Source organism: Hyaena hyaena, unplaced genomic scaffold (genome assembly GCF_003009895.1).
Source record: "Hyaena hyaena isolate Hyena2069 unplaced genomic scaffold, ASM300989v1 scaffold_1282, whole genome shotgun sequence".
NCBI lineage: Eukaryota > Metazoa > Chordata > Mammalia > Carnivora > Hyaenidae > Hyaena > Hyaena hyaena.
Genome location: NW_024081908.1, coordinates 174,097 through 201,740, shown reverse-complemented (window position 1 = coordinate 201,740; position 27,644 = coordinate 174,097). Strand labels below are relative to the sequence as shown.

Genomic DNA, 27,644 nt, shown 5'->3' with positions numbered 1-27,644 from the left:
GACAAGTCACTCCCGATATTGATCAACAAGGTACCCTAGGGGTTAGTGCTCAAGCAGAAATAATTGAGTGGGGATGGATATTGGTTGTCATCTGATTGGCAAGAGACTGTGCAAACTTGCTTTAACCTCACCAGGAGTTTTCTCGACTAGTGGGCTCAGAATGGCTCCCAACAACTGTTGACCTATGAGGACTTAAAGCTTTACTTGAAAACAAATGTGTGTGTGTGTGTATGTGTGTGTGTGCATTTACTTAAATAAGGACTAAGGCATATGTTTAAAATCAGACCTCTCCGTGTATCTGTGAAATAATTAAGTTTTGCTGGCTTTCCAAAGCCATTCCATGGTTTTGCTAACCACCTATAAAAGTGAGAACTGTCAGGTTATTTAATATCTTGGAGATTGAGATTTTTCTGCTATGAAATGGAAATGATAATTAAAGCCATTGTGCCTGTGATTATTAAACAGCATATTCTCTGTATAACATTTTTATCGTAAACCCAAAGATACAGTTGATGTTAGTGCTTTTTATTGCCAAAAAGTCTTTGCCTTTTACGCTACTGTGGATCTGTGATTCTAAGTTAGGAGTGATTTGGGTGAGGTGTGAGGGAGATTGCTACTGGTATTTAGTGGCTGGATGCTACTTAATATCCTGAAATGCACTGGACAGTCCCTCCGAAAAGAGTTTTCCAGCCCAAAATGTCAATAGCATTGAAGGTGAGGAAACCCGGCTGTAGATATATAGCATGTAGTCCTAAGTTTATTGTTAGTGTTTGCTTTTCATGTGCTTTCTTTTATTCTTGAAGAGAAAGAGCTCATGAAGTGAACTCAGGTTCATGGAGTTATTTCTGTAATGAAAGCCAGCCTGAATTGCCACCTATATATTCTGAGAAATGAATGAGAACAAGGTATATAATTTTACATGTTCATAAATATTTATCTTTTAATTTTTATTGCTATTTTAAGACCATTTCATTTTCCCTTCTTTATAGCTTTCCTATTTGAATTATTTACAAAGCTAATATCTTGTCACATTTTAGAAGATTTGTAGGCTTCAGAAAAGAAGAGTAAATCCAGTCACTTTCTCCCACTACTTTTAGAAAAGAAATAGTGAGTAGGAAAATGTTGGAAGCATTTATAGGTTGCTCTAACCATTAGGCCAGGAGATGATTCCAGTATTTTTAGTCTGTTTAACACACAAGTAACCAGCACTTCCATACACGTTCTTGTTTTAATTACTCTCTGCTGCCTCACTTATATATGAGGTAGCAAATGAATTGTACTTTTCTCAGAATCTTCCTTGTACATATACACTTCAAAGAGAAATAGGTGGGCATGCATAAATGATATCAAAAAAGCCTGTTTGTGGCTTGGAATCACTCATCTGTGGGAATACTTGACCCTTGAAATGCAAGGTTAGCAGACGTTAGTGCATGGCAAGTGCTGGCTGTGCAAGTAAAACTCTCCAGTGAAGTTTTTATTTTGAGTTCCCAATTTTTCCAAGATATCAGAAGATTCTTTCCTTGCAGAAACAATGAGAAGCTCTTAGGAGAATGAAGGCCTGAGTAGGAATGCAACCACACCATATATTGCTCTCCAAAATGTGTTCCCATTGGAAAACATTGCAGGATGTCTGGACTGCAGCAAGAAGAAGGAGAGTGAGCATGACCTTTTTATTCTGGAGACAAAATGGAATTATCAGATGAGAATTGTGGCCTTCTCTATGCCTTGTGTTCCCCAGTTTGATTTTTTTATATGGAACTATATTAATAATTATTTTTTTAAAGGCTGTGTTTCAGTATGAGTATGTGTAAACTGTTCTGCCAAGTTTATTTCTTGATGTCATTTTCTGACCCTTGGAAACGTCAGAATTGAAATGAAAGGTAAGTGACTACATTAGACACATTTTAAACCAAACACACTTTCATTCTGTTTGTTTATCTAAATTCCTATTTCAACTCCGTTTGTGTGTTTGAATAGTGATTTGTTTTCCCTTTTGAGACCCATGTATTGTTTTGGAAATGAGAATATGTAATAAGATGCATTTATATAATTTTAATAAATTGGATAAGATACTAGTGATAGCCAGGGGTTTTCACGTTTTTCCTCCTCGTGTTCCGGTTACACGAGCATAGGCACAAATCTGCTTACTAACAAACACCGGAGTAATTAAATGCATCATTCCCTTAGATGTGTAGAACAGACTTAGCATTTCTTTCTTTGCTGCCTGGCTGTCACTTTTTGCAGCAAGTTTTCTTGGTGTACCCTAAAAGCAGATCTAAAATCAATGGAAAAGCCATTTTGAATTCATGGAAATACCCTTTCAGTATATTTACAGTGTTCTGGCAACTGTTCAGGAGAAGGGTGTCCTTTTCGTTGTCCCTAATTGTAAATTATCTATCAATTCTTATAAAAATAGAGCTCCAAACCTGTAATTCAGTTTGGTATCTTGACTATAGAACACAGACAAAAAGCAACTGTGTTCCATCAGTGACTGCCAGAGAGGGAATTGTCTATGGTTTGTGACTGCTCTGAAGTCCAAAAAGAGTTGTTAAGTTTTATTTTTACATCAGAAGCCTGGGGAACAATGTGTATCAGGTGCCCCTTGAATCATCAGAATTCTTCTGCATTGAGTGAGTTCTGAACCAGTGAGACAGACTTCAATGAGGCCAGAGCAACTAGTGAACCTCAGAAGAGCAAACCAAATTTGGAAAATATTAACCTGCCCATCAGTACTTTTAAATTTGATTCTCATTATTTTACTTCCTGGCATCACATTTAATACACCTGTATAAAACTATTAGTCATCTATTTGGTTTAATCCCCCAAATTGAAGAAAGAGCACTTACTACATTTTTAAAGTGCTTTTAATTATAGTTGTGTTCCTCACACAATTCAGTTGAAGTGTGTTTTTTAATTTGTCATGTGGCTGTTTCAGTTACAAAAGGTATCTAGGAATTAATAATAATTAGTGCATATAAGTATTTAGAAATAATATCATATTTAGTTTTGTGAAATTTGGAATCTCTTTAAATTGCCATGGAAGTGTTTATGAAGTCTTCCATAATAGTTAATAGTCACATGGTGATTTTAAAATGTTGTCAACATTAAACTGTTAAGAGGTACATGCATTAATGGATAAAAGAAAACAAAAATCACCTCAGGAAATTATTTAATGTGCTCTTAGAGGCAAAGACATATTTTTTCACTGAAGGAAATTGTGGTATCTGCACCATATACATTATAAAGGTGTTCTGAGAAGTGTGTTTTTAAGTAGTAACATTTAAAAATAAAATGAATTATTTTCCAGTATTACATGAAAAATAATTTTTTAACTCATTTTGAGATAAGTCAGTGTTTCACAAATGACAAAGAAATATGAATGGGACCATGCTATCATTCTGAATAAAGGGTATCAATACTTTGCAGATTGCATAACCTGTTAAATTGATACTCAGAGTGATGAAAAGGTTTTTTATTCTTTTCACTAGTGTGGAAAAGTAATTTAGGAAATATGCTGTTAAGTAGATATTATATATGTAGATTGGAGGATTCTATATATGTAGAAATGGAGGGTACTTTCATAGCCTTTGTATTAGTGGCTATGTTTGGATGTGTAACTTTTCCTAACCATTGGATAGAGGATTGTTCTATTGCTCTGTTGAAGAATTTTATGATATTGAATTGGTATTGATTGTTTTTAATCCTTCAACATATGAAGATAGATAGACTCCACAATATAATCTAAGCACTGTAATAAAAAGTTTATTCTGCCTATTGTCTCTGTATCATGGATGGATTTATTATGTTATCCAGCACAAAGTACCTTACTTCTCCATTACTGTGCATGGGCAAATAATAGTTATGATATCAAAATGAGTAACTGTAGTAATAGATTATCATATTGCTTGTTTCAGTTCTTTTGAATTACTGGATATTCAGTTTCAGAAGGTATTTCTAAATTATTCAGTAAAAATGATTTATAAATAATAGTAGTTGTATATTTGAGCTAAAGTAGTTGATATTTCTCTTTTATTCATCTCTTCATTTACTCATTCACCACATATTTATTCAATCCCTTCTGTATGTCAGGGGTTATACTAGATCCTAGAAATAGGATATGTTGCTTAGTTTTTGTAAATAAGTTGATTTTGGTTACTTTATACGATTAATTCCAGAATTCAGCCCAGCTTCTAGTACCCAAATTGATGTTAGACGAAAATGTATAGCTTTGTTGTGGAAGAGAATATTGGTTGCAAAGGAAAGAATGTTGGGAAATTAAAGACTGATCATAACTCAGATAATCACTGCCCAGTATGGGCTTGCCAGAACAGAACTGCCTTTTTTTTTTTTTTATTAAATAGTCTGTGAAAAAGCCTCCAGAAATCTTATAAGAAGCCATCTATAAGAAACTGATGAACTATGCAGTTCTTTTTCATCCTTTTCTTCCTGTTGGACAGCTTAAGCAGCATTCAACAAAAGCAAGAATTATTTGGATTTTAATGGATTCCAGTGCATTCAGCACAAAGTTCTTTAAGTCTCTATCACTAGATATTACCTCAGTGAACATTTTTGTTGTTATCTTTCAAAGTTCAAATCAGAGATATTTAATGTTTGAAATTTGTTTTACATCCCCCTTTTTCAAGTACCCTGAGGTGAGTGTAATTTTCATACTGCTTAGATTATCTTACAAATTTGATTGGTCTTTACTTGATTGTTAGAGGTAAAAGTCCCGATATAATGCCACACTGATAGAATGTAAGCAAATGGCTAAATGAGTGTCCCTACCTGCATACTGTCAAATGTGAGAATAATGGGGTAGTTTCCCCACACCCAGAGTGAAATAATGTAATGTTTAAAAATAACTTATATGGGGGCGCCTGGGTGGCTTAGTCGGTTAAGTGTCCGACTTTCACTTGGGTCATGATCTCGTGGTTCGTGGGTTCAAGCCCCGCATCGGGCTCTGTGCTAACTGCCAGCTCAGAGCCTGGAGCCTGTTTCAGTCTGTGACTCCCTGTCTCTCTGACCCTCCCCTGCTCACGCTGTCTCTCTCTCTCTCTCCTAAAAAAAAAAAAAAAAAAAAAACATTAAAAAAAATTTTTAAATAACTTATATGAAAGCTTTTCCCAGTTTTATTCTGGAGAAGTATTGTTATAGACTGCAAGATCAAAATACAGGATTTCTATAGAAATAAATCTTGGAAATGCTGGGTTGCATAAAGCTATGCAGTTTTTTTTTTTTTAATTTATTACAGGATATCTCAGCATCTTCAGTTGTAATCATGCACTTTGAATCTCTGAGAGAGGAGTTTAAGTGTCCCAAACTTACTGGTCAAGGGCTCCTTGACAAGTATCTCTTTAGTACTAATGTTCAGAGTGTAGCAGTAGACTCATGTTTACACTCATGTTTATAATGTCCTATGCACTCTTGCCAAAATATTGGCCAAATATATATTTCCAAATATATCTTTCCACGGACTTCTTAAAAAAAAAAAATTTGTCGTGACTAATGTACCTTAGGGCTGACTTTAGGAAAGGCTGCCTTACGATGGGAGTCTGTAGGCTTCTAAGCCTACCTGATCTTTTGCAAATTCTAGAATCCTATACCAGCTGTGAATTTTATGCGACTTGCATCCTCTGAGGTTATCCCAGATTAGATGTGACTTCCAGGGGTCTTGAAACAGAGCTGAAAAGAGCTGCAATTAACAACACAGCAGCAACAACAACAACAATAAAAATGATTCACAAGTGTGTAACTTTTTTTTTTTTTCAAAATGCTTTTAAATCTTGAGCAAACTTGTGGTAAATTCACTTTGTCATTTTTTTTTCTAATTTATGTTTGAGACTAACTTAAAAAAGGATCAAAAGTTTGTCAAGTTTTCATCCAGATCACGGCCTGAACTAGAGGCTGTTTATAGATGTTAAAATGCTGTTTATGTTGTATATTGTGTTTACAGGATGTGATAGTTAACAGAAAACATGGAGGTAGTTTCCCTAAAATGAAATCTACATTTGTAGTGTTAGTGTAAATGACACTCAGTTGTTAATTTACACACATCCCAGTGCATTAATCATGGGTTTTAGCATACCACAGTACTAGCTGAGCCTGCGTCCTTCAGTGCATAGGGTTATTTAATTATTGCTGCTAGAGGCTTTAATCAAGTCCTTCTTATAGAAAACAAACAAATGATTAGCCTTTACATTGCAGGCATAAACAGGAATTTGACTCATGAATTTCCTAATTATACTGCACCGTTTTGAAAATCAGTTGGCATTCAAATTCTTGCTGTTACTCTGTGTACAATTTCCTTTTGCAAGACAGAGGTAGAAGATAAAAAATAGTTGTTAAATATGTTAAGATTAAAGTTAGGTTTAATTTAAAATTTTTTCTCTGCTTGCTCATACAAAATGATTAAATTGAAGTAGGGGAGTAATTAGGTGTCAACTGTGTGTCAGCTACATGCTATATATTCTGTATGACTCTCACTAATTTATTTTTATGTTAATCCTATGAGGTAGGTCTCATTATTTCCATTAAAATTTTTTTTTAATGTTTTATTTATTTCTAGGAGAGAGAGAGAGAGACGGCCTGAGCAGGGGAGGGTCAGAGAGAGAGGGAGTCACAGACTGAAACAGGCTCCAGGCTCTGAGCTGGCAGTCAGCACAGAGCCCGACGCGGGGCTCGAACCCACGAACCGCGAGATCATGACCTGAGCCGAAGTCGGACGCTTAACCGACTAAGCCACCCAGGCGCCCCTCATTATTTCCATTTTAAATATGAGGAAATTGAGGCTCAGGATGTGAAATAAGGTGCTCAATGTCACATCACAAAGCAGTTTGTGATAGGACCCATTTGGAACTCCTAACCTCTGGGCCTGGCTGTGGCTGTGGCTTCCTTCCACACTGCCATTCTGCCTCAGCCACAAGGCCACAGCCTGTTCTCCATGATTTCCATAACCAGTGCTTAAACTGGATCAGCTCTTGCGAATTTTTTTTTTTCTAAGACATGCCTTTAGTTGTGCATAACAATTGGCAAGTAAAATTCACATCCTAAGTTTATAGCACTAGAATATCCTACTTACTCTTTTAGCTATGTGGAAAATAAATTCTGAAATTAGATATACGAGTTTCTTTTAAATTCTGTGTAAACAGAAACAACCAAGTTCTGCATTTTTTCAGTGCTGAAGCCAATTTTGATTTTTCCAGAGATACAAGGTGGTTCATAATTTTTCCTTTCCACTTCCATCATTTGACAGAAGTCAAATGCCAAATCTTCCACAAATAAAATTTGCTTCTTATGTAATTGTACTTAAAGAGTTCTTTGGAAGAATAAGGAAGTGTATCTATAAGAAAGTATTTCCCTTTCTGTGCTGTTTTCTAGCAATGTTCTTAGTGTCTTTGCCGCATACATTATTTTCTGAAAATTATTTCACAGTGCATTTTCCTTTACTTTGTGTGGAACACTGATCTGGGCTAAATCATGAGCCAAATTCTTTTATTTTCCCAGAGCTGCGCTGAAGTCCTCACAGAAAGAAATTTTTATTGAGGTGATTGTTTCTCATTCAGATCTTTACAAGGACAGTGGGATATTTCCTAGGACATGATTCTTGATGGGAAAACTTAGGTGGTAGAGGTTACTCTTGGTAAAGGATCATAATCCAGTCCAAGGTTTTATAGAACGTTTCCACTGTTACAGAAGACTCTGCTGGACAGTCCTGATTTAGAAAGTAGCATAGAAAACTCTTAGACGGCATATCTTGTTGCTAATGGCATTTATGGATTAGTAGCTTACTCTCTCTGGGTCTCACTTTTTTCATGTGTAAAATGTAAAAAAAAAAAATGAGTATTCCTTCCCCATTTGATGCAGACAAATATCAAATGATTTAGTTGCAACTTTTGATATATGTGGTTTCAGATGCTCTTTATTTTGGTAGGGTCTTAGTTAGTTGGTTATTCTGTATCATTTTTTCAAACCTTTCAATACAGAAATCTGTTAACAACTTAGAATTCCAGTTTCTTATTTGAAATTCATGTGGGAAAAAAAAACAACCAACTTAGATTATTTTAAGGAGTTTATGAAGTATGCAGCTTTGATCTGTTTTATTAGCTGAAGGCTCCTTTTCAAACAACATTGGCTCTTATTGATACGATTCCTTTTGGGGTTTTATTCATAGGTAAGACCCTGAGGCCAGTTAACCAAGGTTTCATCACATGTTACAATAGTGGGCCTTTGATTTGATTTTTTTCTTAGTCTGTTAAACAAAATTCTATTCATTTCAGTTTTAAAATTCTGTCACTGTGGGCGCACCAGGGTGGCTCAGTCAGTTAAGTGTCCGACTTTGGCTCAGGTCATGATCTCACAGTTTGTGGGTTCGAGCCCTGTGTCGGGCTATGTGCTGACAGCTAGCTCAGAGCCTAGAGCCTATTTCAGATTCTATCTCTCTCTGTCTCTCTCTGTCTCTCTCTCTCTGACCCTCCCCTGTTCATGCTGTCTCTCTCAGAAATAGAATGAAAAATTTTAAATTCTATCACTCTAAATTTCTAAATATCATTGCACTTTACGATCATTTTAAAAAGATAAATTCAGTCAGAGTTTCAGGGGTTATAAATAGGATTAAACTACAAATAGGAAAAATAATTACGTTTTTTAGGGTGTTGCGTTTAAAGGTAGGCCTTGTGTAATGTCTTTACAGGAAAATCACTTAAAACTTTAGTTGAGTATTATATGACTGTATACAATGGGTGATTCAATTATTTCTGCTAAGTTAACTACAGTACGTAAAAACATTCTTATCAACATCCATCCCCTTAGAACCAGAAGGTGTCTATCACATTTACCAGCTTGGCATTTCTGAAGGTTGTATTTAGAAATGAGTAAAGAAGACTTTAAATTATGTATTTCTCATGCACATAGTTGATGTCGTTGCGTTGGATTGCTTTAATGGGATGGAGCATTTTAGTTTAGTAACTACCTGTCAAACAAGTATCATGACAGCCAATTTAAGTGAAACCTTGAGATGACTGTTTTGGCCAAAATGCAGAGACTGTGTTTTAAGTAATAATAAAAATAAAAATAAAAAAATAATAATGTTTATTTATCTTTGAGAGAGGGAGGGAGGGGCAGAGAGAGAGGGAGACACAGAATCCCAAGCAGGCTTCAAGCCCTGAGCTGTCAGCACAGAGCCCAACTCAGGGTTTGAACTCACAAACTGTGAGATTATGACCTGAGCCAAAGTCTGATGCTTAACAGACTGAGCCACCCAGGCACCCTGAGAATGCCATTTTAAATATTATTCTGTTTTCTTTTTTTTTTAAGTATTAAGGCAAAATTTGTAGGAAAACTAAAATTTGAGATCATCTTAAAAAGTCACCAGTGTAACCATGCTAAAAACTCACATTCTATCCAGCACAAATATGTGAGGCCTAACACATGCCATTATAATGAATAAATCATACAACTTATTAGAATTATGGAAAATAAATTTAATTCATATAATTTCACTAAAATGGTTTTAATATAATTAAAATATTTGTTATGGATATCTTAGTATAAGTATATCATGAAACATTAGATTACTTGCGGGAAACAGTGCTAGTATTTCACAGAAGGTGAATTTTTTTAAAAGAAGCTCTTTAAGTCATTATTTTACTGGAATTATTTGCATTTCAATTTTTGTTTTGATTAAAATAATTTGCTTCCTATAAATATAGTATAAGACTTTAGGATATATGTGATTAATTTGATAAACCTCCATAGTATGGAGGAAAGAACATATGATTTGGGGTCAAAAGAGCTGATTTCTACCATTTAATCATTCAGTTTTCATTTATTCCCTCATGTTTATTGAGTTGTTACAATGTGCCAGGCACTGTGCTAAGAATTGTATATAAAGTGGTGAATAAATAGGCATTATGTGCACACCATTGGACTTTAATAGTTACTTTCTTAACTGATCTTGGCCACATCATTTTGGTAATTAAGATTACACAAATGGTTTTGTGAATTTAAGTGGTGGTGGTTGTATTTCTTCTGCATCCCCACCATCTTCATTGTCAGATCTACATAAGAAACAACAGTCCACAGAGGAAAATAATTTGGAAATATCCAGTTAATGCATCTTGAACTGACTCAGAGTAATATTTTAATAGAAATGAGTACTAAAACCCTTTGATTTACTTTGCCCCCCCCAAAAAAGTTTCCAGTTGTTAAAGTTCTTTACTTCTGATATGAGAATACAGTAACTAAATTCAGCCTGTTGTGGTGAAAATCTTGCCTATGAAAAGAAACTTAATCATCTTCATCCCACATTGCTAGCTTCCTAGAAGCTAAGCAGGAAATTAATATTGGAAATTAATTACTCATTAAAACACATTTATTAAGCAAGTCTTATATGTACACACCAGGCTAGCAGCTGAACAAAGGAAGAGAAAGCTCTGCTCTTAAGTAACCAACAATTTGTGTAAGGAAGCATTAATTATAATAATGTCATGGCTAACATCATTAAATAGGTATTATCTATACATAAAATGCTTTACAATCTGTCATTATTGAGTAAGTGGTTTTTCATTATTGTACTGCTATGAGCCACAGCCTCTCTGTGGAACAAGTTAAACATTTAGCACATGGAAAATTAAAGAAAGGTTCTAAAAAATTTTATCTAGATTCCTAAAACTGATTTGTGATGGCAAAGCCTAAAAGGATACTAACTCCAGGCTTGCTATCCTTTCCAATTCCTTCTTTAGAGAGAATGAGTTGAAACATTGAAGTATTGCATATTGTCAGGAAATGCCTAGATTCTCTAAGAATTTCTGGTTTTAATGATTCATTATACTTGTTGATTCCTTTTACTCTGTGAATATTTTATTCATATTTATGAATTTTAAAGTGGTTGATTTAGTTATGTGTTGATAAACCCATGTAAAATTATCAAGTCTATTTCTTCAAACTCCATTCAGAACTTCTCCCATACTATAGGGGAAGCATATAAATTTAAAAAAAAAAAAAAGGATGGAATCCTCTATTCAATATTTTAAAACATAATGGCTTTTCTACTCTTTTTCCATTGTTTTTCCCCATAGGTTGAGTATTACTTGCAAATTGCACATTTTGAATATAATTTACTTCAAACAGCTATAAGGTAAACATTCTCTAAGCTACTAGGTACTGTCACGAGCTACATTTGCTAGCAGGAATTAGCCATTCCACATACTGTACATGTTGTGCAACTAGAGTTTTTCCTTTGTTTTTGTAATAATATCAGAAATCTATTAAGCTTTGTGTCATATTTCTTATTTTATGTAAAGGTGAGTTTTCTCTAGTAATACAGGATCTAAAATAGTACTGTCTTAGTTCAGGCTGATGTACCAAAGTATCATAGACTGGGTGGTTTGCTAAAAACAGAAACTCATTTTTCACAGTTCTGGAGACTGCTAATGTGAGATCAGGGTGCCAGCATGGTCAAATACTGGGGAGAGCCATCTTCTGGATTATAGGCTGCGGACTTGGTGTATGTCGCATGGTGGAGAGCAGCGAGGGAAGGCCAGCTCTCTCAGAACTCGTTAGGGCAGTAATGCCATTCCTGAGGGCTCCACTCTGATTATCTCACATAACCCTAATTACCTTCCAAAGGCTCTGTCTCCTAATATCGTCATGCTGAGCAGAAGGGTTTCAACCTCAGGATTTGGGGCAGGGTACAAGCATTCAGTCCATAACAAGTACTGAATCAAGAAACTGCTTCTGGTTTTGATTTTCTTCTTTGGAAATAAGATAAATATATGGTTATGTTGTGTAATCTCTTTCACGCCTTTCTAATGCCAAGATTGGACTAAGATGTCAGATGACCTGAGTAACCTCTAGAAATCAACTGTTCTTAACACTTAATTTATTGGACAGCAGCTGGTTGGGATAACTAGATTAAATCTTATTCATTAAGGTATTGAGACTATAAATATATTTTTTTCATTCTTATATTGCCTCATTTCCAGTACTGTGTAAAAGTAGAGTTTGGATATCACTAACCAATCATGAAAAAGGGCACACTTTTCAATAATAAAGTGGACATTGTTCAACTTTAAGAACAGGCTTACATTTTTTAAATACTGAAAATAGACTTGCTAGGTCTGCTCTGAATTTTTGTTGTACATCTTATTTTTATGGAAAACTTGTTCATCATTTTATCTCTTAGATGTTTTTGCCACATTTTTTTTGCCTTTTACTACTCCACAGTTAATGCTTCCATATTCAGAGTTATTTTTCTATTCTTCCTACTCATAGTTTTTTATCTGCTTATTCAGTGGTACATTTATTATCATGTAATAGTCCCTTAACAGGATCTTGGGCTTTTATAGAATTAACTAGAGATTTAAACTGTTCTTTTTATTCTTTTATATTTCTTTTCTCCTGTATTTCAGTGTTGCAGAAATGCTGATCCCTTTATTTGCCCATTTGGTTTATTTACCCATAGTGTAATATTCAGTAAAAGGCCCATTTTATACAAAGGTAAATCTTTCCCTTTCTATAAATACAGAGGAATGTACAGGCATTTATTGTTTGAGATTATGGGATAGAGGGTACTTTTTCCCAATTTAAAAACTGATGTTGCTATTAAACTGTTATGTGGTTTACACATAAAGTTTATGACAAACAATATTAAATGGAGAATACTGAGAAATGGGTGGAGCAATCAAGAGAAAAGATACTTGATTGCTTGTGTAATTAACTTAAAAATCAAAACATTTAGCATTTTCTCATTATATGTGAGGCTTAAGGGAAAGGGCATATGACAAAAAGAGTAATAATTGTCCAGAGCTTCTATTATTCAAAGACATTTTAGCATGAGAAAAAATTTCTTATTAAAGTTATTTCTCAACTTGTGTTTTTTATTTTGTAGGCAAAATGGAAATATTGTATAGTTCTCCACAACATTATACAAATACTATAACTATATCAAATCTCAATTTAGGTGTTCTTTTAAAAACATCATTATAAATTTAACTTATTTCCCTTTATAACAAAAAAACAGCAAACAAATAACGTATACATTATTTGACCAGCTTTATATTCAAAGATATTACCAGGCAAGTGGCAATTTGCTTAAAACCCTTGATACTGCTCGATCACACTTCCTGTGATGATAGTAATGTTTCGTAATCTGTGAGATCTGGTCTGGTAGCTGATGACCATATATGACTCCTAAGAATGTGAAATTTCCCTATTGTAAATTAACTAAAGTTTTAATTTTATTTAATTGTAATTAATTTTAAATGATATGTAATTAGGCATATGTGTCTGATGGGTCACATATTAGTGTAGTTAGAAAATTCTTCTGATACAGACAAACATAAAGTTAAATAATAGAGGGAAACAAAAAGAGAGAAATTTAGAATTCATTTATTGCTTATTTATTAGTAGATAAATAGATTTCCAGTGAAGTAAAGTAGTAGGAGTTGTATTATTATTGATGATATTATCAAATATTATTTGTAAATGGTGTCTTATTCTGTCCATATTAACTTTTGTAGGAAAATATTTTTACTGAGAAAAGTATAAAGGTTTGAATTTGTTTTCAAAAGAAAGTACAAATAGGTATGTGTGCCTGTGTCAGAGAAATGGCACACATGCTTGTATTAATGTTTAGAGTGGAGCTCTTGAAGTAATCACAATAACATTGCCACACATTTTAAATCAATATGTAATAAGATATAACTTGAGATTATTTTGAAAATTAAATTGTCAGTTTGGAAGTTGTTTGGGTCAAAAGAATTCAGACTTTCCAGTAATCAGAAAGCAGTTTACACATATGTCAAGAAATAATTAGTTATATCACAATCATACTGTTTCATTTTAAATAATCAAATGAGCTGTTCTGAATGATGGCATTAACATTCAATATGTTTAATAAGAGTCCAAAAGAGAAATCTATATTTTAACATGTTTTCTTAAGTGGCAAATGGCCGTTTTAGGAAAAGATAAGATTGGGATTTATAAGGCTACTTTAAAGGCTTGTATATGTGGTGATTTGATTTTATGGATCAGTAAATCAGCAGATAAAGGGTAAATTGTTCAAGCTCATGGCTGCCTCTGCGGGATGGGCTTACTTTCATGTGGGCATGAATAAGCACTAGATATTAGGCCAAACAACTACATATAGTTTAAAACCATATAATTTATTTTACCTATGAACAAACTATTTTCTTTTTAGCCTTGAACATAAAGGTGGGTTTTTAAAAAAATTTATTTATTTTGAGAGAGAGAGGGAAAAAAAAAAAAAAAGTGTGAGTAGGGGAAGGGCAGAGAGAGAATCCCAAGCAGGTCCACACTGTCAACGCAGAGCCTGACACAGGGCTCGTATCATGGAAGATGAAATCATTACCTGAACTGAAACCAAGAGTCGTTGCTTAGCCAGCTGAACCATCCACACACCCCTTTCTGTTTTGTTTTGTTTTGTTTTGTTTTGTTTTAAGAAAATAGGAGTTTGGACAGTCTATTTAGTGGTTCTTCCTACTTGTCTATTGAGTCAAATTTTAAAAGTTTAGAACATGCTGTGCAGTCCCCAGGTTTATTACGCAACATGTATGTAAAAGGAATACAAGTAGTATCTTTATCAGATTTGCATTTTACAACTAAAATGAAAGGGGAAAAACACTTTAGGTGGCAACTACATATATGTTGCCTAAAATTCCAAAATATTTGACTGGGAATGAAAGTGTCTCTTTATTTCAGATATTTTTAAAAAGGATGCAAAATTTTGTGTGCTGTGAATGAAATGAACACTTTCCTTTAAAACTATAAGAAATACATGGATAATTTTTCCTCTTATTTTTAGTGCGTAAACACATGTACAAACGTGTACTGCTTGTTTCCAAAGGTTTTCTAAATATGCTTTTTGTTTGTTTTGATGTTTTTTGGTCTGTTTGTTTTGTTTTATTTTTTATCTATTTTTTCTTCTTTTGGGAAATACTTTTAATAGTACAGAGGAGAAGAGTGTCAGGGCATTCTTTTCTTCAGTAAAGTAAACAGTATTAAATTTGCTTGACTTTATACAATCAGTACAATTAAGAAAGAAATATTTGCCTTCTTGTAAAAGGGTCAAAGAAATAATAAATACAATCTTCTTACTTCTTTATTATATTATTATTTTTAAAGTGATGCTCATTGATATATTTTGGTAATAGTTCCAGAAGCATAACACAACTTTAGTAGATATGCCAGCATTACCCTATTTTATTCAGATTCCTTATGTTCATTTTTTTTTTTTAAATTGAAATCCACACAGTCCTGGACAAAGAACCTTCAAACATACTTTCTATTTACTTTTAACCTCTTCTCCTTTCTATTTGGGTATCTTGGCAAGTCACTCAACCATAGCAAATTAACTGATAAGGATTATATAAGATAATATTTATGAAAGTACCTTTCAAGTGGTAAGACAACTCAAGTATTAGTGTATTATTTCTTATTTCTTTTGAACATTTAGAAAAGGTTTCTTGAGTTCTTCATAAAATTTTATGAAACGTTTTGTAAAAACTTCATTTACTGTATTTTCTGATTCCCTTCTTTTTGTCATTTCTGTGGATTGATTTATTGGTTGATTGCAGTATAGTTGATACACAATGTTATATTAGTTTCAAGTGTACAACATAGTGATTCAACAACTCTATATATTATGCCGTGCTCACCATAAGTGTAGCTACCGTCTGTTACCATACAATGCTATTACGCTACCATTGACTGCATTCCCTATGCTGTCTCTTTCATTCACATGACTTACACACTCCATATCTAGAAGCCTGTACCTCCCACTCCCAAATGCTTTTTGTGGGTTGAATCTCAGGAATTCAGAAATGTTTTAATTTAACTTGATATTACTATGTTACATTTAGGAAGTAGAGAATAGCAAAGTTTGTAGGAAAACTATCAACTTAAAGATGTTAAATTTAACCACATTAAACTATTGCTATTTGACCAGTTTTTATCTGAAAATAATAATTTGTCATATTTCAACCTCAGGTGCTATTGGAATAAATGATTTCAGTTTTTGGAGAAGCAGAGGAATTCTCCAATCTTCCTCTTGTTGAAATGTGCTATAGTTGAAAAGATAACTATGTTTTAAATACTGAAGAAAATGAAAACTAAGAGCCCTGAAGAACCAATAGATTGTTTTAATAGTGCATTTTTTTCTAGACTATTTGTTACATATGGAAAGGCCCGTTGAATTAAAAACAATATGAAGTATTTTTTATTTTGAAATAAAATTTCATTTTTTTAAATAAAATATATATCCTTATTGACTAGTCAGTTTTATGTGAACCATTTTCTGTTTAGTACATATAAATCTAATTTATTAACTCTAAACATAGGACCTTTGTTTTTTACATTATGGTTTACTTAGTCATATTTTCATACAGTGTCCCCAAAATTAAAATGTTTGCTTTTCTCTCATAGAAATTGAATAGATTTATTTTGGACTAGTCTGAGAAACTAAGTATAGATGAGTAAATCAGAAGTACTTGGAAATTTATTTGAAAATTCTCTGTCATAAAATAATATGTGAAAAAATTATGTAAACATAGCCTATATTCTCTCAAATGAAGGACCATTAGTGGTCTTCAGCAGAGAAGTTCACGTATTCTCCATCCTAATGTTGGTGAACCTAAGACACTTTGTTGAGTATTCTCTTCTGGTAGCATATACTTAGAGGAGGTCTCCCATTCTTTTGGTTATAAAAAAAAGCCATCTCTGAGTACTGAAACCTTAATATAAGCATGAGAGGAGGTGGAATGTTGGATAGTTAGGGTTGTATTTAAATTTATTCATCCAGCTAATCCAGGAGCTCTCCTGCTCTGCTTTCTAAAATGTGATGACTTCAGCCTTTTAGAAAGGAAGTGCTACTCGCCCCAGCCAGCTTTCTTTGAAGATCTGTATGGCATTGGTTGAGTTTGGATGGGAAAATGCATGCTCAATTTTGTCTTAGGAAAGTTTATTTCTAAGTAAGCAATAAAACAATAAAAATGGGTGACATAAGCAGACACATGAGCAGTATAGACTACTCTCGTCACAATATTTATGGTCACTCTTATATGTGATGTTCTTTCTCTAAGTTAAGCTATTGATATTAATATAGCAATGTTAACTAACTCAAAATTTAGATGTAGGGAAGAATTGAAGCTCTAAAAGCAAAACAAAATCCTTGTCATAGTCCCCTGTGAAAATAAAATTTGAAATTATATTCAGTATAGTTTATATGAGTCATTTAGTATGTATTTTAATATGTTGACTAATAGCTGTTAAATTTCATCAGGTCCATTGAACAGCTTAAGCACCAGAAGAATCTGGCATATAATTATCCTTCCTTCCTCTCATTGTGTTTTCCTTCTTTCTCCTGTTAACAACATGGAATATTTTGAATTGAATGCCACAAATTTTGTAACAAAATTGGCACCTGTGTGATACAGAAACAAAGGTAGTCTGTAACTTAGGGAAGTAATATTCCAAAAGTTCTTTGAAATGTTGAAATTCGTATCATATTTTTCAAGGGGAACCACACTCTCCAGCAAGGTAAACTTCTCAGACCACTTCACAAAGGACTCATTAACACCATAATATACTTGAATCATAGTATATTGTACCAAAGAGTATACTTTGATATTACTCTTCATGTTCCTAGGGAAAATGTTTGTATAGGTTCAAGTGGGATGTATGAATGTGCTTACTGCTGCACATTGGTTTAGAGATACCCCTTCTTTTACTCCTAATCAGTGAAGAGAGAAAGAAAAAAAATATTAGTTATTCTAGTTGGCTCCCTTCATGCCCAAAGACTGCAATTCCAGCAGGCTTGGTGGAAACATCATTTAGGTAGATTTAAAATAATTTACTGAGGCCACCTGGTAAAAAACATTTTTGGAACTAGCCAGATCCGTGCCCAGGCTGTTTCTTTCCTTCCATAAACCTCCACAGTGGAGCTTTTTTGCTTCATTTGTTGTTTGAACTTTCTCTTGGTTCTGGCCAGCATTTCTCTTCCTCCAGCTAACTGTTGCACAAATCTACAGTTTCAGTGCTTTCCTCCATTTCCCAGTTCTTGAAACATTACCAGATGACTGAGGTTTTCTAAAGGCTCTCACTGTTAACACCGAAAGAAAAATAAAATAAAGCAAAGCTCCATCCGGTACCACCATGGGAACCAGACTCTGCTATACTGGTATTTAATCTTCAAAATGAGAGATAAAGTCTTGAATATATTGTGAGAGGCCAGAAAGTTGAGTATAGAAGCTAGCAAGCTCGGTGTATGTGAGAAGGAAATGGAATCCTATTCTGTATTCCTCTTTCTGCTGGTCATTACCACCACCAGTTTTGTTGCTTTATACCCTACTTTGGATGGCTAGATCTGGATGGGAAGTTACCTACATTAAAGGGAGTTTTGATGAAGGAAAAAAGGGCCCAAGGAAAATAAAATAAAGGGAGCTATAGGCAACTAGCTGCAAAGGAAGGAAGCCAAAACAGAGAAGGAATGCCCAAGTGGTGACAGACTTCTTTTAGCCAATTTTGAACTTATAATGTAGCACATAAGTTGACTCTTGCTTATAGATTTAATGAAGCTTTCATATTGCTAACCTTAAATACTGATTGTACAAAAGAGAGTTACTTATGATGTTTTTATATCAAACTGTATCTACTGGTCATGATTAAATTCCTGATTTTCTTTACATTGAAACAAATACATTTATTTTCTTGCTTATTTTTCTTTTCCTAGAAGCATGTAAAATTATGTGCAAAAACACCTCATGATAAATTAAACTTACTGTCCTTGCATTCTTATAAGCTGGAAGGCCAAAGGAAATTTTTTTTTTTTTCTGGAGATGCTCTTTTGAAGTATTTCAGAAATACACAGTTTAACAGTCCGCAGCTTCTCTTCATGTCAATTGCACACAAATTATTCATAACATAACAGATGTTCTGGTACCTATTCCCATTTTTGTGAGGGAAACATATCTGAAAGAAAAAGAAAATTTAAGGTATCTTTTTCATGATTTTATTCCTTATTTTAACAATCAAAAGATAAAAATGAGGGTAATCTTTATAGGTAGCATGGTCATCATAGTGAGGTTGATTACTGACTCACTTCACGTACACAACAGTATTAGGTCAACAGAATTAAGAGGCCAGGGTATTCTGCAAACCAAGGGCTTTTTCCTAACTTGACAATCTCCACAGGTAAGGCTGGATGAACTGCTTTCTACCTTACACTAAAGCAAAATGTACTTCATTAACTTTAAACTGTAGCATGCCAGTTTTTGCCCCTGTCTCTGTTGCTGTTAAAACTCAAAATACTATTTGATTTCAAAAGAATCTACAAAGAGAAAGCAAGAGTTGATGGGATTAGGAAAAGTGATCTTTTTAAACTTGATATTCTTATAGTCCAAAAACCAAGTTGAGGGAAAGAGGGAAGGAAAAACACCAGGAGAATGATTGTAAATGGGAGAGCTACCACCATTTACAATTATGCCAGATTCTGACATAATGTAGGGATCATCTGTAGGTTAACAGATTTAAATCAACTAAAGCCAATAAATAGATACTGAAAAGGTAAAATAGAATAGATACAAATAAAGAGAGTATTTTTTTAATTCTGTCTGAAACTCAATACAGTCTGTTCCAAACCAGTTTTCTTCCTTTTTTTCCTATTCTATTTTTTAAAAATATTTTTATTTATTTCTAGGAGAGAGAGAGAGAGCGTGGGCAGGGGAGGGTCAGAGAGAGAGGGAGACACAGACTCTGAAATAGGCTCCAGGCTCTGAGCTGGCAGTCAGCACAGAGCCNGAGAGGGAGACACAGACTCTGAAATAGGCTCCAGGCTCTGAGCTGGCAGTCAGCACAGAGCCCAACGCGGGGCTCGAACCCACGAACCACAAGATCATGACCTAAGTGAAAGTCGGACGCTTAACTGACTAAGCCACCCAGGCGCCCCTCGTATTCTATTTTTTTTTAATACAGTAGTTAATATATTATCCCTTCATTTACTATAGTAGTTTGATTTTTTTTTAATCTAAGTCTTTTGAGACAGACTGTTTTCCTGAATTTGGCCAAGTCAGGATTTGTTTACACATTGGAAATGACTTGGATTTGCATAGTGGGGGGATACCATTAGTTAAGCTGGTTCTCTTGATGAACAAAACCTCAGAAACATGCTGGATGGCGGGGCAAGATCAGTGGTGTAATCTGTGGCCTTATGTTTTAGTTAACAGTGAAAGGAGAGAACTCACAGGGGATCCGAGGCAATGACCTTGATTTTATTACCACAGCTTCCTTTCCCAGTATCTTACTTAGCACATTTATAAAATTGGTGTCAAGGCTGGGCTTGTTTTACTTTGGTTTTCATTTTTCTTTTCATATTAGATTTTCATGTAGCACTTTACCAAAAAACAAAACAAAACAAAACAAACAAACAAAAAACCCTTTTTCCCCCGAGACTGTGCTACTCAAAATCATATTGCCAGTCTCTGTTTACAGAAATTAAGTAGTGCCATGGAAATTGGTGGACTTTTTTGCCAACTGACTTCCCTGTAAATTCCCTGATTTTGTTGTTTTAGTCTCTATATTAAAAAATTTTATATAAGAAAACACATCTTAAATGGGGAATACAATTTCGGAGGGCAGTTAACCTAAAATGAAAGTATATTTTAAACATTAATTGGTATCTTGTATGATGCCCATTATAATGAAGTAAAATATTTACTTACTTAAATATTTATTTATTTTGGGGAGATCACCTGTAGGGTAGGGGCAGATAGAGGGGGACAGAGGATTGAAAACAGACTCTGTGCTGACTGACCTCGGAGAGCCTGATGTGGGGCTCAAATTCACCAACTGTGAGTCCATGCCCTGAGTTGAAGTCAGACACTAAACTGACTGAGCCATCCAGGTGCCCCTAATACAGATCTTTAATATTTGTGTCCTTCTTGTGTCAAAGTTGCCATTGAAAAGTAGCAAACTCAGTCTAATTTCTTATTTCGTAGATTGGAAACAAAAACCAATCAGGAAATGAATATTTCAGGCTTTTTTTTGTTATTTCTTTAAAAAAAAAACTTTGGCAAACCCAGTATTTTGTATAGATGCTATTGTACACATTTATTCACTAGCTTTCTTCTGTTAAATTTGTTAAGACCATCTCAGTATAAAAGTGCCTATGTTGATATTTCAGTTTCCAGCTGATAGATTTTAAACAAAATTGAAGATTTTTAATCCATTAATAATTTTACGAATTAAAAAGACTTATTTGTTCAGCCTTATGAAATGGCACATTTATAAGTTGTTTTCTCCAACTTCCTACTTTTCCTCTTGTGTTCATCTTAAACAATTTTGATCAAATAACCACTTTTAAAATTATAATTAATTAAAGAATAAGACTAGAAATGTCAACATGAATATATTTTATTGTTGAAAGCATTATGATAAGTACTAAAACCTTGATGGTGCCCTAATCCTGGAAAACATCTTTATCTTCCACTTCTTACTGTATGCTGAGCCCTGTGTATCATTTTTGAGCCCTGAAGTTTTTAGTAATTACTGAAAACAGTTCAAATCCCATACACTTGCATTGATTATGTGTAGGAAATACATGCAAAATCTGCTTGTACACACAAGTATGTGTATATGTCTGTATATACATGTATATCTGTACACATATGTAAATGCATGTAAATATATGAAAACATGTAAATATATATATTATATGGAAAAGAAGGTTTACCAAATATTGTCATTATATTAACTATTTTCATACTCATACCGTAAACAGAAGTACAAAGTGAATAAACTATGATAAATTTTTCCTAACGGACAGCCCCCAAATGGATAAAGACTATATCACTTCTTTTGCAGTGATTACTTTTTCTAGATAATGGGTTTGAAAATTAACTTTTTAACAAATTCAGTAAACTACCATTATTTGTAATGAACTATTAACACACTATAAATAAACAAGATTATAAATTTTAGTTACATAGATTTATGTTGTGTTTAAGGAAAAAAATTAAAGTATTAGAAATACTTAAAGTCTATGATGGTAAATGGATTACATATTTTGTAGATCTGGGGTGTCTTTAAGTGAAGGTTCATGGCTCTTGACAGTGGGCTTTATTTTATCCAAGTCCTGATCAGAATTTATGAATGTAATTTTTTTTGTAATTGTAATAATAATAATAAGGCTTTAAAAATAATTGCCTAAAACAACTACATCAGTGACATTTAAGAATAACACTTGCTTAATACAGGGCAGTGAATGACTTTAAAATTCCTTGCTCAGGACATGACAGTTTTACTGAAATTTTGTTTCACATTCTTAAAATGCTGCCAGTAGGGGGGAACCTGCTTCCCATGATTTTGTTTTCCCCTTTGAACAATAGCGATGGAGCACTTGCATGATGTGTTTGGTGCCTTGCATGAGGAAGACATGCAAAGGCAAAGGTCCAGTCTGCATGCTGCTTAATGAATGTTTTTCCTTTTCTCTCCCTCCTTGTCATGTGCTTTCAGAAGACAACAATGTGGAAGGTGGGTGCTTTCTACTTTTTTTCCAACTCTCATTTGCCTTTTATTTCTTAGTATTAATAGAGTACATCTCAAATTTAGACGGTAAGTTGAAATTATTTCTGAGCATTTGTCAATTTTTGGATTGTGTATCACTTTTCATATAGAACACACACTCTCAACCCCATCAGCCCTTAAATATATGAAACTCCTTCAGTCTTAACTCTGTCGCTTGATGGATTCCAACATGCTGTCAAAACCTTAGAATGCTTATCGCAGTGTTCTGTATGGGAAAATGATGCAATCCTGCTTCTTTTGTTTTAAATGAGAAAGTATTTCTTTGAAGTTTCAGAACTCAATGCATGATTCGGTCTTCATTTTTTTCTCCATCAAAATGATTTATTTTCTTTTGGAAACATTTAGCATTTCATCACCTCAAGCTCATTGGTTTAATTTCAAGTGATTTGATTTATATAAAAACACAGAATAAAGCATTGACTCATAGTAAGAGGCATACATTTAGATTTGAAAAAATAAGCCACTGGCCATTGGAAATGAAAGTATACAGCACTCCAGCGTGATTACCGGTAAGTATGCTTGTGGTATCCTGTGTCTGTTAAATAAAACTACAATAGTCATTAAAAGTTTTTTTCTGAAATTATCTTTATAAAGGAACTCTGAGAAAGTTATACTTTTTTCTATAGAATCCAGCAAACTAAAACATATTTCAACATTCTATCTTTAAAGAACTTAAATGTATGTCAGTGTGCTGCCAGACAAATCTCTCAAGGATAAGAGTGCTAAAAGAACTAGGTAATTGTGTAAGGGATGCTCATGTTCTGTCAGCTCACATAATCACAGCATTAACAATTCTTGCAGAAACATTCAACTCACGTATATATTTCAGAAGTGTTTAACATATTTTATTTTGCTGCGATATTCTAAAATAGAGCCATTTTTTAAGAATAATGAACACTTTTACAGAATGACAGATTTCTTAGAAAAAGACTTCCCATCTGAGGTTACGGATAAATAGCTATTAATGTCACGAAGATTTGATGTCTCACAGAACGATTCATGGTAATACAAAGTTGGTCAAGTAGCAGGTTTCAGCATATTATTTGTGATCCTTTCCTGGACAATATAATTGTTTAGTTGGTGAACATTTCTATTCCATTATTTAAATAAAATAGATTAAAACTTCAGAAGTAATCATCATTGAGTGTTTTTCCAAGTGTTCGCTCTCTGTATGGCTTCTGTTTTTCTATACTATAATTTTAATAGCATGTGAATATGCACTTGATAAGGAGGACATTATCCCGAGGGTCTGACATCTTTCAAAATCAGCATCATTTATATTATGCATGTTAATTGAGATTGATTTTTTAAGTATCTTTTCAATTTTTTTTTGCATTTCCTTAAACATTCTGTAAAATACTCCATGTTTTTGTTCCTTCTTTTTAAATCCACTTGCCTTCCAGGGGCTTTAAAACCAGCCTAATAAGCCTGAATGCTTCTTTCCTCACACATGCATCCCATGAAAAATTTTGGCAAGATTTTCAGAGTATAGGCCCATAAACTATTCAATCATAATTGTGACGTTCCTACTCATAACTTGACTTTGGCAATATAGCAGAGCTCCCTTAGAGGTAAGGAAGTCTAGCATGAGCAATGTGAATGTTTTTGAGGCTTATTAACCTATATCCTTACTGAGGAGGTATTAAAAACCACCATTAGAAGTGTCTTATATATTTTCTAAAAGTTAGATCCTATAGAGAAAAATCCCTGATTTAGTCTACAAAGTTTTAAACTTTTTTCAGAAATATATGTAGTAGGTTTTAAAAGTGAAATTACATGAAAAATAATATAACCTACACATCATGACCAACAGATCATAAACTTTTTAATCTCCCTGTGTGATGCTTTTGTTATAATCACTTTGAAAATACAAAAAGGCTATATTACATAAACATTTAACTTCTATGTTAAATCGTCTTTATATTTTGATTATATAATGATTTGTAAATTCACTGCCCCTGAGGATGTTTAAGTACTCCTAAAATTTTAAGGAAATATGCAGATTATTTCAGTATTGATGCAATTAATGTATGGTATTATGTAGCTCAATAAATAACACTAGGAAATGAAATATAAATTTTATTGAAATTGCTGAATGTATTACTGTATTGCTGTAACTTTTTCCCATGTTCTTGAAATAGACATGGATTGAGGAGAAGCTTTCTTGCTGAATATGGAATGAAGAACTAGGAATTAATGCTCCTCAGTAAAAACTAACTTCTTGGATAGTGAAAGAGTTTTTTTTTTTTTTTTTTTTTTTAAGAACAGTAGCAATATTTAGTAAAGGGGTGAACTTCAATCTTAAGTTAGTTGTTAGGCAACAGATAATACATACTTAAATTAAGGGAATTCAGTATTATTTTAGAAAACTTCCTTGATGAAGTTAGGAATTATATAAAAACAAAACTTTATTGTGTATGTGTGTGTATATATACACATATATATACACATATATACACATGTATATATGTATACAAATATATATACACATATATGCATGTGTATATATGTATATAAATATATATACACACACACTTATTAACTCATAGTTCACTATTTAGGTAATGTTTAGGTGAAAGACTAAATAATTTTGTCCTCCATGGAAAATTACTTGAGCCTATTTAAAGCTGATCCATTGTTTCCTAAATACATGATTCTGTAGTAAATTCTGACTTTACAGCTGCATGTTTAATAATCTGGTTTTGTATCGCTACACGTGTCAGACAAGGAGACATTTCTGCATTATCATTTCAGTGTGACTAAGGATTTTTTTTGATTTAATTAAAACTTCTCATTTTTTGATGAGGGGAAAAAGATCAGACCCAGCCCATGTTTCAGATATTCTTTTGGGTTTTAAAAAATATAATTTCATCACCAAAGAATAACAAGCCCTGTGGTGGCAATATCGTCAAAGGGCATGAAGGACAAATGCAATATTTAAGGGATTGGTTGGATTTTAAGTCATGATTTTATGTTCTTCATTGTTCCAACGGATACATTGAAGAAATACACAGGCCAGCATATGCCACTGTTTCAATTACAGTACTATTAACTCTTTGCCCCAAAGCATTCCAACCAGGAGTTGAAAGAATGCTTTTTGATTTGCCTCTGAGATACAGACATGTCTCATAGGAAACAAGATGTCTGTCACTGAACATTTTTGTCACCGTGACAACCCTGACTTCCCATGCTCCCTTGTTTATTGCTGACTGTGCTCTTGTTTCCCTTCAAGGTCTGGCGCACCTGATGATGGGCGACCAAGGTATGGGCTCTGTTCCTTTTCCACTCTGCTTTCAGTGTTTTCTTGTTCTGTAGCTGCTTTAAACCATCACTGCAAAGGAAGGGCAAATGCTTGCAAATTATCTGGCTGCAAATTAAATACATAACTTTTGTTCACATTTTTTCATATGTTTTTCCCCTTTATTTGTTGGTTTGATTTTGGTTCGCTGCTTTGACTTTTATTTTCATTCATTCTTTGCACTGTTATATCTGTAAATAAATGAGACATAAGAATTTGTGACTGAAAATTTCCATACATTTATAAGCATATGAAGTTAAGGGTAGCTATAGTAAAGAAAAACCGAGAACCATCAGAAGTTACTATCTGAAAGAATATATTCAGTTTATGCTCCTGTACCAGAAAGAGTCCATTTTTCACCCATGCATGGCAGTTTGGGAACATGAAGACATCTTTGGCTTCTGGCTTTTAGAATGCTGACTATAGTGTTTCACAGAATCAATACTTTTTCTACCTATAGTGTAGTCCTGTGTATCTTCTTTTTTGTGTAATCTTTTAAAAGTGAGCATGGACTTTTCAATTTCCTTGCATGTATTTCCTTTAAAAAAGGACAGATTTCTGAAAATATACTGATTATATCTCCATGTGTTTTTAAACCCTTATATATACTTTCTTGTCTTGTTTAATTCTCAAAGAGTAGTGTATTTACATATATACATAATTCTTATTGTTGTTTCTCTCTTTATTCTCTTTGTATGGAAACCCTTTCTTCATGGAACCATTTCATCAAATCCATAGGTAAAAGTAAAGGTATTATATTATTTTGTTTCTTCTTAATATCATCTCTGTGAATTACAGTGTGTATAAGTTATGCAAATGTATTTAGACCTTTCTGTGTTGGTAGTGGCCACTGGAAGGTAGGTATGAGTATTAATGAATATTTTATGAATTTAAGGTAAGAAAACTCCATCAAAATGTTTCACTTTTTTTTGTTCTTTAGGTGCTTTTTCATGTCGGCTGCCTATATAATTAGTATATTTAGAAATTAGCAACAGGTTTGAGTGTCATTTTTTGCAGTACCATTTAATGGTAGTTAACTAAAGAGTGTAGTTACCATAAATATGTCATCCTCAAACATTTAACTCAGGAGCACAGCTGCCTCAGCCATTTTGCATTGGGATGTGAGTGTAAGCACGTACAACATCGAAGTGGTACTGCTGTGCGCTCATCACCTTTTTGCCTGCTAGATGTCATGTACACACATTAATTCCACAAGAACCTGGAAAGGTAGTACTATGACAAAATTAAAGAAACAAGACAAGCCTGTTCTTTCTTTTGTACATACTAACTTTGTTTTAAGAACGTTATCAACCAGGTATACATTTCTGCATCACTTGGTAAGTCAGGCATGTGTACTCCTTGACAGCATTGATGCCAGATTTAAAAGCATGCTTACTTTGCCATTTGGAACCATCCACGTTTGTGTTTAGTGTTGTCATTAAATAGGAGTAGATGATCTGTAGCTGTGGTAAACATGTATCATAGCCCTTAAGCTAATCATTTAACTGTGTGTTAGTGAATGTGCCCTTGGTCTGTCGCCTTTTGTTTTTTGTGGGTTTTGTTTTTGTTATTTTAAATGCAGGAATTTGTCTCATCCTTAAATTCTCTGAGTTTTCTTGTGCTCTGAATGTTAATCTGGTGAATTGGGATGAAATTTCTCTTACACTGTGTCATCTAGCAGGGAAAATTTTCCGCTTGAAAAGCACCTGAACCTGAGCCAGGCAAAGTAAGAAATAATAGCAAAGTTTTA

The 27,644-nt window shown here is 33.7% G+C and overlaps 1 protein-coding gene across 1 annotated transcript in view; it reads left to right on the top strand.

Annotated features, from left to right (window-relative positions):
- LOC120224859 (neurexin-1-like) overlaps positions 1 to 25,911 on the top strand; it is a 105,659-nt gene extending 79,748 nt beyond the window's left edge. Inside the window, exon 2 of the mRNA XM_039223099.1 lies at positions 25,829 to 25,911. Coding sequence (XP_039079030.1) covers positions 25,829 to 25,911 — 83 coding nt within the window. The remainder of the gene's footprint in view (positions 1 to 25,828) is intronic.
- The last annotated feature ends 1,733 nt before the right edge of the window (positions 25,912 to 27,644 follow it).